This window comes from Thamnophis elegans, chromosome Z, assembly GCF_009769535.1.
Source record: "Thamnophis elegans isolate rThaEle1 chromosome Z, rThaEle1.pri, whole genome shotgun sequence".
In the NCBI taxonomy this organism is placed as follows: Eukaryota; Metazoa; Chordata; class Lepidosauria; order Squamata; family Colubridae; genus Thamnophis; species Thamnophis elegans.
In genome coordinates, this window is record NC_045558.1 from 133,650,049 (window position 1) to 133,662,469 (window position 12,421).

The window sequence follows — 12,421 nt, forward strand, 5'->3', positions numbered from 1 at the left end:
AGCAATAGTACTTAGACTTAAATACCGCTTTACAGCCCTCTCTATGCGGTTTACAGAGTCAGCCTATTGCCCCCAACAATCTGGGTCCTCATTTTACCCAGCTCAGAAGGATGAAAGACTGTTGTGCCCAGCAGGAGCTGTTGGAGCTGCCACCAGACTCCGACAGCGAGGGGCCCTATGAGTCGGCTCTGGAGGATGTGGACGACCCTGGACAGGGTTCCAACTCCGAGCAGGGCGCAGAGAGGCTGGTTGGCTACCAGGAGGCACCTGAGCCTTGGACCAGTGGGGAGGAGACAAGGGAGAGTGAGCTGGATGCCAGTAGTGAGTTGTTCCTGGATGCAGGGCATCGAAGAGCTATTAGGCGTCAGGAACAGTTGCACCGTTACAGGAGGTAATTGCACTCAGCTGGTGGTCATTAGGCTCCTCTCCAGACTATAAAAAGATGCACACTGCCCTCTTTGCAGAAGTCAATGCAGGATTGAATGTCGGAGGACATTACTGTGTGCTTGGCAGGCTGGATTGCTGCCAAGCCTTATCTGTGTTTATTGCTGCCCAAGCTTGTCTGTGCTGGTTTGCTGCCAAGGACCTGTCTGTCTGTTAATTAAATGCCGTAACTTATCTTTGGCTCGGAGTATGCTTTGGTGTGGAACGAGGGGGGTCAGAACAGAAGACTAAGTCGACCTTGAGCCTGGTTGAGATTTGAACTGCCAAATTGTAGTCAGCCGCCAGTCAGCAGAAATAGCCTGCAGTACTGCACTCTAATCACTGCGCCACGGTGGCTCATATTTGATGTAGCACCTCAAATCTTGTTCCCCCATTGTATTAGCTCGTTCTGCTGCATCATTTGTGCTCGGATGAAAAGCCGAGCTAAGGCCCTGGGAGGAACCAATTGAAGGAATTCCCTCCAGAACTTTGGACACCCCCATCCCCCAATCTGATATGATCCTTCTCGGCACTCCATGCAGACCATAGATATGACTCTCAAACAAGCTGTATGAGTTTGTGGGTGGAAGGCACTTTCTTTCTGGTAGTGGGTTGTAGCTTTGGGGTTGAGGACTCCTATGCTAGATGGACCTCCTTAAGGGAGGGGAGCTGGAGCATTTCCTGCCTGTCTTTCCAATCTGTCAAGAATGGGGAGACCCAAGATTCCCCCCCATCTCCTGACCATCAGTGGCTTATCTGTCCGGCATGCCAGCGAGGAGAAGGTAGTTTGTTGTTGCATAGGAAAAAACACAGCCAAATTTCTTTCACCAGGCTTTGAATCGTTCCAGGATTTCAGAGTGTATGCTGTTCATGTTTATATTTTTAAGTTTACTTTTAGTCTGGTTTTGTAAGTGCTTAGAAAGTCACGGCACAAACAGAATACGGGTTGTCCTCCACTTACAACAGTTTCTTTAGCGACCATTCAAAGGGACGATGGCACTGAAAAAAGTGACTTATGCCCATTTTCCACACATAACGACCGTTACAGCATCCCCATGATCATATGATTTACTTTTGGATGCTTGACAACTGGTTCGTATTTACGACAGTGGCAGTGTCCCGGGGTCATGTGATCCCCTTTTGAGAACTTCTGACAAGCAAAGCCAAGGGGCAAGCAAGATTTACTTGACGAGCATGCTCCTAATTTAACAACTACAGCGATTCGCTTAATGAACGTAGCCAGAAAAGTTGTAAAAGGGGGCAAAACTCGCTTAACAAATGTCTCGCTTAGCAACAGGACTCCGTTGTGGTCGTACGTTGAGGACTATCTGTAAACAGATCATTTACAAGGACTCCTGCTGCTGTGTTTTTGGGGGTGGGAAGGAGGAAGGGAACCCCAATCAATGTCTTTGGAGATTCTCAGCACCTTCTGAACCCCCAATCAAGTTGAGTCTGCAGAGCAGAGGTGTGAAACAGCTGACCAGGAAGCTAATGTGGGCCCTGGTTTCACGGCAGAAGCTGCCTTGTCCTACATCTGTATCCTACCCTTGTTCTAGGATTTGGATCACCCCATAGAAACCCAGTACAGCGCCAATCCGCCTGTCACCATTGATGTGCCTATGACAGACATCAGCACTGGCCTCATGGGGCATGGGCAGCTGACCACCATCGACCAATCAGAGCTGAGCTCTCAGCTGGGGCTCAGCCTGGGAGGAAGTTCCATCCTGCCCCCCGCGGCCCAGTCCCCCGAGGAGCGGCTTACACCCATCTCCTCACCCTCCAATTCTCTGCAGGAGGAGGAGCCAGAAGAAATCAGGCGGGTGAGTGTCGGCCGGCTGGTTGTTGAAAGGTAGAGAAGTGTCCTCAATGCTTTTTGAGCTTGGCTGTTTTCTTGCAGACGTTTCATTACCCAACGAGGTAACATCATCATTGCCCTTTCTAGCAAAGGTGATGGCCCACCCTGTGTAGCCTTTGAAACAGCCCATCTGCTGTTGATAGATATTTTTTTTAATAGAGTTTTTAATTTATTTTTCAATTTTAAAAATATAAACATTCCATTTTTCCTTAAGCAGTGTGTCATCCGGGTGCAAATATTTCTGTGCAACATCCTTCCATAGATTATAATACATTGAACACTTAAACATTGTAAAGCTCTTCATTTCCTTCCTAACATATCTTCTAATAAAATACAGCAGTAGCATTAAACATAGTTATTCTCATCATACTTACAAATTGTCATTTTATTCTTATCTCTATCTTGATATATTTTCTGTTCTTCTTTTTGCCTTCTTTTATTTCCAATTTTCCTTTTTATTCTCTAACCAATGGTAAAACATCTCCCATATGATATAATAATCAGAGTGTTCTTTCTCCTTAATTGCTAATGTTAGTCTATTCGTTTCTGCACATTTTAATATTTTCCTTTTTTTATTTTTTTATTTTGTTTATACAAACATAACATCCTTGCGACACATTGCACTTCTTTTACATATCTGTAGTGTTTCCTTTATCTGTACATGTAAACCTTACATAACTATGACTATCTATCATCTATCTATCTATCTATCTATCTATCTATCTATCTATCTATCTATCTATCTATCTATCATCTATCTATCTATCTATCTATCTATCTATCTATCTATCTATCTATCTATCTATCTATCTATCTATCTATCTATCTATCTGCATATGCTGGTCTTGTTGTATTCGGGTCTTTTCCCATGTAAGATTGAGATTGTCTTGGCAACGTTTCAGCGAGGTCTCACTCGCCATCTTCAGGCTGAGTTTTGGGCTTAAAGTGTGATCGGAGCTGCCGTCTTTCTATAAATCTTGGTGGGGATGTGTGGAGTGCTGGCTTTGTTTCAGTAAATGGAATGATTGGTTGTGTAGTTGCATCATGATTGGAAGATTGGTGCTAATTGGTGCTGGCTGTGTGTCCGTTGTTGTTTTGTGTTGTAATGGCCTGAGTGGTGGGTATACATATACATACACACACATACATATTTTATTTCATATATTTTTTCTCTCCATTCTATATATAACAACCTTTATATACATTTGAATCGTCTTACATCCATTTCCTATTATTTATTTGCTACAGTCTATTTTATATTTCTATCTTTTATTCATTTTACGGTTTTGTAATTATTTTTGATTTGATTTTCTTTTTGCTTTCCTACTTTTTTTTCTCTTTCCCCTAGCCAATTATACCATAAGTTCCATACTAAGTAATATTCAGATTCTTCCTTATCTTTTATATCTAATATCTAATATTTTCCTAATCACCTTTTTGTCAGAAGGGATCTCTTCACATTTCCAATATTGTGCAAATACAATTCTAGCGCGGTGCATGGGGGCCGCACATGGATTGCATTATGGGTGTGGGCGCACGCTTGCGGGATGTGACGACAAAAAATGTTAGCCATCACTGAACTAGCCATATCCAATTCCAGGAACATTTCTTTATATACTTTAACCTCTGATCCCCTAATCATCTTGGTTGCTCTTCTCTCACTCTTCCTAGAGTCTCCACATCTTTTTTACATTGTGGCGACCAAAACTGGACGCTGTATTCCAAGTGTGGCCTTACCAAAGGCCTTATAAAGTGATATTAAAACTTCATGTGATCTTCTGTCTATCCCTCTGTTAATACAGTCTAGGACTTCATTTCTTACTGTGTTCATTTCTGTCCCGTAGCAAGTTTCCGTCGCCAAACCAGCCCCACCTGCTACGGTGGCACCCCCGCCAGTTGTAGCCCCCACGGTCGTGCTGGACATTGGGAAGAAGCAGAAAGCGCCCAAGAAGCAGAAGAAAAAGAAGGACCCCAACGAGCCTCAGAAGCCCGTCTCCGCCTACGCCCTCTTCTTTCGGGACACCCAGGCGGCCATTAAAGGGCAGAACCCCAAAGCCACCTTCGGCGAGGTCTCTAAGATTGTGGCCTCGATGTGGGACAGCTTGGGAGAGGAACAGAAGCAAGTACGTCCCAACGGGTTTGTTGCGCCGAGGGGTTATCAGGGTGGGGACGCATACCCATCGCCAAACTTCAGCACCAAGGACAGCCCCCCAAAGAGTCTGCCTGGAGCCCTCAGAAAGAAAACCCTGCTTATTTTGCCAAACACTTTGCAGAAAAATTGAGCCAAACATATCAATTAAGTTGGTAATTGGCAGGAATCAAGTTGAGGAAGGCCAAGCTGGTCCTTCAAGAGCAGCAGAGGCTTGGAAATTAGAGCAATGTTTCCCAATCTTAGCCATTTTAAGACGTGTAGACTTCAAATCCCAGAATACCCCAGCCAACCGTGCAGAATTCTGGGAATTGAAGTCCGCAGGTCCTAAAATGGCGAAGGTTGCCAAGCACTGCGTTATGGGATTCCTTATAAAGATCAGTGTATGCGAAATAACCTCTTGGAAGAGGAACACATGAAGTCCTCCTCCTAAAGGAGGGGCAGCAATCCAGGGCTCTGGAGCCACATATGGCTCTTTCATCCTTCTGCTACGATGATTCCCTGCACAACCGATTCCCTGCACAACCGCCACAAGAACAATCGTCAAATGGGGCAATAGAACTCACTTAACAACCGGTCTTGCTTTAACAAGAGCTACCTGTACTATAAGGAACGTGGTGGCTCAGGGGCTAAGACGCAAATCTTGTCAATCAGAAGGTCGGCAGTTTGAATCCATAGCGCCGCGTAACGGAGTGAGCTCCCGTTACTTGTCCCAGCTTCTGCCAACCCAGCAGTTCTAAAGCATGTAAAAATGCAAGTAGAAAAATTGGGACCACCTTTGGTGGGAAGGTAACAGCGCTCCGTGTCCCCTCAGCATTTAGTCATGCCAGTCACATGACCACAGAGGCATCTTCGGATAGCGCTGGCTCTGAGAGCTTTGAAACAGAGATGAGCACCTCTCCCTAGAGCCGGGAACGACTAGCACGCATGCATGTGGGAACCTTGACCTGTACTATGAGGCCGTGTTTCTCAGCCTCGTCGACTTAAAACATGGGTGGATTCCAATTTCCAGGAATTCTAGGAGTTGAAATCCACCTATCTTAAAAGCTGCTGAGGTTGAGAAATCCTGCTCCAAGGGCTGCTAAGTGAACCCCTGAGTTGGAATATCAGCAAGTAAGGGGGCATTGTTGAAGATCCAGCCTGCTTGCTTCATAATTCCCATCTCTCCTTTTGTAGGTGTACAAGCGGAAAACGGAAGCTGCCAAGAAAGAATATTTAAAAGCGCTAGCTGCCTATCGGGACAACCAAGAGTGCCAAGTAAGGGGACATGACCTCCTCCTCTTTCCCTGTCCTTGCTCCATTTAAAGGCCCGGCCTCCCCTCCTTATTCAAGAAAGCAAAGACCCTTGAAACTTAGCATTTCAAAAGGAACCTTTTATTGAACAGAAGTGATAGCAGGGCGAAAGCAAAGCAGGCTCTGTGGGCCCTCAGGCCATACCGTTAGAATAAAAGGAATTCGAAACCCCTCCCAACAGTCCAGTGTGGATTCAGCCAATCCACAGGTGTGAAGATGTTATTGTACTGGCCGCTTTGAGAAAGGGATAAGGGAACATTCTCAGGGTCATCCTCCGCTGGCTTTCGAGCGATACAACCCACAGGGCCCTCCCTCCCTCCCTCCCCTTACATTCCCCAAAAGGTGAGAAAATGCCAGGCCACCTAGGCACCAGGCTAAAGGTTATAAATCAATGGTTACAGGGGGCAGGATATGTAGGAGAGAGAGTAATATAATATAAAAGTACATGACCCGACAAATGCGTGCCCGACAACAGCGCACTGACAAAACCGTGGAGATAAAACCGCAATGTCGACAGCGTGCCCACAAAGGTGCGCCGACAAAAGAGCGCTGACAGAAGCGCAATTAGAGTTAAGGTAAGGGTTAGGGTTAGGGTTCTTACGTTGTTTTCGCGTTGTTGGTTGATGGTGCGCTTCTCTCGGTGCTCTTGTCGGCGCGCCTATGTGGGCGCGATTTCAACATTGCGGTTTTCTCGCCGTGGTTTTGTCGGCACACTTTTATCATGCGCGCATTTGTCAGTGAACCATAAAAGTATACAAAGTACAATAAAGATGCATAATGAATCAAGATCCCCCTCTTCCCTTGAAGAATGGCAGGTTCACCGATCTGACACTTTCCCCTTATTCTACTCGCCTTCCAAGGAAGAAAGGAAGAGAAGAAACCGCCTTGGGCCTGAGGTTTCATTTGCCCTGAACCTCCTTTTCTGATCAATGGTGTCTACAGGATGTCAACCTTGATTTAATTGAGGGCCACATCAGAGTTGTGTTTGACCTCAGGGGCCAGGGTGGGTGTGGCCATCTCGATGTCACATGTGTTGGGAGCGCCCTTGGAGGCCCTGAGCGCTCTTTCAATGAAAGTGGGCTCCCAAGCTCCATTTCCGGCTTAATGTCTTCCTGTGGCCTTCCTGAGCTCTGGTCCCTCCAGCAGCCGAATCAGAGAGGAGGAGGAGACGTGGGAGTCAGGGCTGGGATCAGGGCAACCTGGGAGCTCCAAGGTGGAAGAGGGAATGTAGCTGGCAGAGAGAGAGAGAGAGAGGCAAGGGCCGGCTGTCCGTCAGCCCCCAGATGGAGAGTCAACAGCCCCCAGGCCTGGAGGTGGCTGGTGAAGAAGAGGAGGAACAGCTGGATCCAGTGCCCGATGTGCGGATGCACAGAGGAGAGGAGAGCAGTGGAAATCTATGGGCCGATCCTTGGAACGGAAGAGCCACCACTGCTAGCAAAGCCCCACCCAGCTCTAGGGATAAACGGCAGGGGGCAGAAATGAATAGATGCGGCACAACTATTCATCTCCCGGGTGGTCGGACTTGTTAGCCTGGGTTCCACCACAAATGCGCGAAGGACAAAAGCGTGCCTGACTAAACCGCGGTGACAAAACCGCGCCGACGAATGAGCGCTGAAGCGCGCCGACAACAGCGCGCCAACAGAAGCGCGCTGTAACCCTAAACCTAAACCTAACCCTAAATCTAATCCTAATCCTAACCCTAACCCTAAACCTTACCTTAACTTACATCGCGCTTCTGCGGCGCGCTTTTGTCGGCGCGCTGTTGTCGGCACACTTTTGACATCGCGGTTTTAGCGCTGCGGTTTTGTTGGCGCGCTTTTGACGTTCGCACATTTGTCGGGTCACGGTTAGCCTGCAGTGAGAGAGAAACTTTCTGCTGGGGCTGCCGGCGCTCCTAATAAAAGAACCTTTGAGTTAACTTCAGAGGGTTTGTTGGGTTTGAGGAGCTGGGTCAGAACACCAGGAGAGGGAAGCATAGCCACGCACATTTGGTCTCTTCTTGAACTGTATCCCCAATTTTGTCTTCCCTTCTCCAGACCACGGTCGAGACGGTGGAGCTGGACCCAATCGCCTCTCCTTCGGAGCAGCCGGCCCCCGTTGTGGAATCGGCTTCTCCTCCAGCTCCGGTGCCACCCAACCCTCCGGCCTTGGAGAGTCCGCCTCCCCCACCACCTCCTGCTATCGTCCCTGCCCAGCCCACGGTGGTGGTGACCTCCAGCGCCGGCCCCCAATCGGCCGGCCAAACCAGCATCACCAAGATCATCATTCCCAAACAGATGCTGCCATCCTCGCTGGCGGTCACATCGCAAGGAGGCGTGGTGACGGTCATCCCCGCCACGATGGTGACCTCGCGGGGCATCCAGCTGGGGCAGCTGCAAGCTGGGACAGGAACCACCCAGATCGTGACGCGTTCGGTTTTAGCCGCAGCCGCTGCGGCCGCCTCGTCCATGCACCTGCCGCGGCTTCAGCCTCCCCCTCTTCAGCAGATGCCTCAGCAGCCCCCCGCCCAGCCGGTCACCATTCTCCAGCAGCCCCCTCCTCTTCAAGCCATGCAGCAGCCTCCTCTGCAGCAGAAGGTGCGCCTCAACCTCCAGCAGCCCCCGCCCCCCCTGCAGATCAAAATCCTGCCCCCGCCGGCCCTTCAGATCCAGCCCATTCCTCTGCGGACAGAAGAAAGCAGCCCTGAGAGGACCAGCACTGAACTCCAAGCATCGCCGGAGCCCATCGATGTCGTGCCGGAGGTATGGAGCCATATGGGAGAAAAAAAAGAGACAGCGTTGAATAGCAGAATAGCTGCGCAATAAAGTTGGAAGAGGCCTTGGAGGTCTTCTAGTCCAACACCCTGCTCAGGCAAATGATTGTCCAATCTCTTCTTAAAAACCTCCAGTGTTGGAGCACCCACAACTTCCGGAGAAAATAGAATAGCAATAGCAATATAGCAATAGCAATAGCAGTAGACTTATATACCGCTTCATAGGCCTTTGAGGCCTCTCTAAGCGGTTTACAGAGAGTCAGCATATTGCCCCCAACAATCTGGGTCCTCATTTTACCCACCTCGGAAGGATGGAAGGCTGAGTCAACCCTGAGCCGGTGAGATTTGAACCGCTGACCTGCTGATCTAGCAGTAGCCTGCAGTGCTGCATTTAACCACTGCGCCACCTTGGCTCCATCCTAATAGGATATTACCCTATTTTTTGGAATATAATATGCTCCGGAATATAAGACGCACCTTAGTTTTTGGGGAGGAAAATAAGAAAAAAAAATCCTTAGCAAACAGCCTGGTCAGCTTCACATTAGCCTGATTCAAGATGAGCAGCTGATTGGCGGGTGAAATACCCAGACTACCCCCAATCAGTTGTTCTCTAGAGATAAACTTTAGCAACAGGTTTCTCGGTTGTGAATGCACGTTGGGGCTGATAAGCAGCTTGAAAAACACAGCTGATCATCATTGGGCGCTCAAGGGACTACAGGTGAAGCGCAGAACCAGTCAGACAAGGCAGCCACTGTTCCGGGTTGCCATTTTGGCCACCGCGGCCTTAGTTTTCAGTCTCCGAACGCTCTGCGGGGATCACTGAAGCACATCGCCACCAATCGCCGCCCGAAAATGCGACGTGCAGAAGTAAAAAAGGGGCCTAAAATGCGATGCGTGGAGGCGGCGATGTGATCCTGCAATCCCCCACGGCTCCATCTCAAACGGAGTATTCGGAGGCTAGAAACGCGACACACAGAGGCCAAAAGCGCACGCCAGGGAGGGGGCGATGGTCTGTGGCAATCCCTGCAGCCTGGAAAAGGTCTAAACAGCAACGCACAGAAGTGAAGGGTGGGGGCCGGCAGGTGGGCAGGGCTACATTTGGTGTATAAGACGCATCCAAATTTTCGCCCTCTTTTGGGGGGGAGGGGAATTGTGACTTATACTCCAAAAAAGACAGTATGTATGCTCATCTCCTTGACTTACTTACAAAGTGATAAAGATGGTATAAAATCTAAGATATATGTACATACATCTATGTATATATGTACGTATGTGTGTGTGTATAAATAAATAAGGGAGACTTATAGATCTATTTCAAGCTATTTAGCTCTCATCAGCTAGCCATACCCTTACTGGGATTTGAACCAGCTTGAAATAGATCTATACTAGTCTCCCTTTATTTATCAGCATAAATGCAACACAAATGTAACAAAGGCAACAGTAAAAATAATGGCTTTCTGTCTGGATGGTCTCTTGTGATGAGCCGATAGACAGAGAAAGGAAGCAGTATGCTTCCTCCCATATTTAGGCATACCAGGGGTTGTGACACAAAATACATATGTATGTATACATACATACACACACACACACACACACAGAGTATACATATATACATACATGCACATACACACACACACACATGCACACTGTCTTTTAATGAGCCCATAATCCCTTACATCAGGGTGGAGTCGGGACAACTGAATGGATCAGAGTGTTTACTGGCTTGATGCCCTTCCTGTCTCCAATGCAGAGTTCTCAGCAGATAATTTACCCATTGTGCCAAGAGAGCAGTCGTGGGTTCCAGATCCCGTTCCAACCGGTACGGTTGGAACGGGCCCATTGGCGTCCGTGCGTCTTAGTGCCTCTGCGACGCTCCAGCTGCTCAGTGGAACGTCGCGTCGGCGCTGTATGCGCCATGCATGGAGACACAGAAGACGTTAAAAAACAGTTAAGGAGCTTGGGCGGAGCAGGTGGGCCCTCTGAAGCACCGTACCGGAATGGTATCCGGTGCTCCGGGCTGGGCGTACCGCCTGCAACCCACCACTGCAAGAGAGAGAAATATCTGCCGCTACCTACGATTGAACTCACAGCCTCCTGATAGTGAGGCAGGAGCTCCATCTCTAGGCCAGTGCACCAGATAAAGAAATAATAACAATTAAATCAATGGAACGACTTGCCTCCAGAAGCTGTGGGTGTTTTTAAGAAGGGATTGGACAGTTGTTTGAAATGTATAGGGCCTCCTGCTCGAACAGGAGATTGGACTAGTAGACCTCCAAGGTCCCTTCCAAATCTCTTATTCTGTCAGTCAAAAAGGCAGTTTAATTGGATTGGACTGGGGAAGAGGAGAGCTTGGTCTCTTTTCCTCCTCCGATTTGCAGGATCGAAGAGCCTGTGTTTTCTGTCCCTTGCTCTAGCAGGCTTGTTGGCTAAATCTCAGAAGCGTTCCCTCTTCCTCTCGCAGGTGGAGTCTCCAACGCAAATGCACGTGGAGCTAGTCTCCGAGTCACCGGTGGCCATGTCACCCCGCCCTCGCTGCATCCGTACGGGCTGCGACAACCCTCCCGTGGTCAACAGTGACTGGGACAACGAATACTGTAGCAACGAATGTGTGGTGAAACACTGCAGGTGGGTTTGCTTAGAGCCGGGGTATAAAACTCAATTTCATTGAGGGCCACATCAGGGCTATTGTTGATTTGGGGGGGGGGGGGTATGAGCAGCTGGGTGGGTGTGACCAACTGGGTGGGCATGGCCAGCTTGACGCCACTCTCCAAACTGCTGACATGTTTCCGCTTCCCTGGTAGATTGGGCTGAAGCGAGGCGGGTCAGCTCCTAACATTTTCCAGAATGGCCCTGCGGGCCGGATCTGACCACATTACGGACTGGATCCGGCCTGCGGGCCTTGTGTTTGACACCCCTGCCTTACGCCTTCTGCTGTGGTTCTTCTCAGAGATATTTCTTTGATTTGGCCATAGTGGCGCCGAGGGTCAGAATCCAGTACAGGTAGTCCTCGATTTACGACCACAATTGAGCCCCAGAATTTCTGTTGTGAAAGTGAGACATTGGTTAAGTAAGCCTTGCCCTATTTTACGACCTTCCTTGCCACACTTGTTAAATGAATCACGGCGGTTGATAGGTTAGGTAACCCGGTTGTTAAGCGAATTTGGTTTCCCTGTTGACTTTGGTCGCAAAAGGAGGACATGTGACACACACACACACACACCCCGGGGACACAGTAATAGTCCTAAATACGAGTCAGTGGTCCAAGTTTGTGAATCTTGATCGCGTGACCTTGGGAATGCTGGAAAAGCTGTAGCTCTGGAAAACTGTTCCAAGTCCTTTTTTCCAGTGCCGGCGTAACTTTGTACGGTCACTAAATCAGGGACCGCCTGTACATTAATCTTGTTTCAATTTGGTTTTCTGTTAACTGACACATCTTCCTTTCTCTCTCTCTCTCTCACACACACACACCCAGAGATGTGTTCCTAGCTTGGCTGGCCTCCCGCAACTCCAACAACAATGTCGTCTTTGTGAAATAACACCCCGCCCCATATAATAACAGTGCTGGGGAAGGAAACCATTCGGTTTTGTATTGCCGTGCCCAAAAGGACGACGACCCAATCGAGAAGAAGACAAAAAATCTTGTCCTTGCAACTATGAGGGTGGGAAAGAGCTTCTGGAATATCTTCTCGGCCGAAGACCCACCAGCAAGAGGAAAAACCCCCGTCCCTTTGGAGAAGGGTGTGAGGAAAAAAAAAACTATGGGGTGGCACTGCCTTTCCCCCACTTTCTCTCTTCTCTCCCCCCCCTTTTTTTCTATAAACAAAAAAACGTCTCTTTAATAATGTTTCTCTTAACGGAGCGATTAAAGCTGGAAGAGGAATGTCGGCTGGAATCTGCCATGTACTTTCCTGGGGAGGGTTAGGAAAATAAAAGAAAAAAGCAGGATGGA

General features: G+C 48.5%; 1 protein-coding gene across 2 annotated transcripts in view; it reads left to right on the forward strand.

Annotated features, from left to right (window-relative positions):
- TOX4 (TOX high mobility group box family member 4) overlaps positions 1–12,421 on the forward strand; it is a 38,497-nt gene extending 26,076 nt beyond the window's left edge. For both annotated transcript variants that reach the window (XM_032237585.1, XM_032237586.1), the window contains exons 4-9: positions 1,980–2,243; positions 4,123–4,401; positions 5,604–5,684; positions 7,757–8,461; positions 10,934–11,097; positions 11,945–12,421. In XM_032237585.1, coding sequence (XP_032093476.1) covers positions 1,980–2,243; positions 4,123–4,401; positions 5,604–5,684; positions 7,757–8,461; positions 10,934–11,097; positions 11,945–12,008 — 1,557 coding nt within the window. In that variant the 3' untranslated portion in view covers positions 12,009–12,421. The remainder of the gene's footprint in view (positions 1–1,979; positions 2,244–4,122; positions 4,402–5,603; positions 5,685–7,756; positions 8,462–10,933; positions 11,098–11,944) is intronic.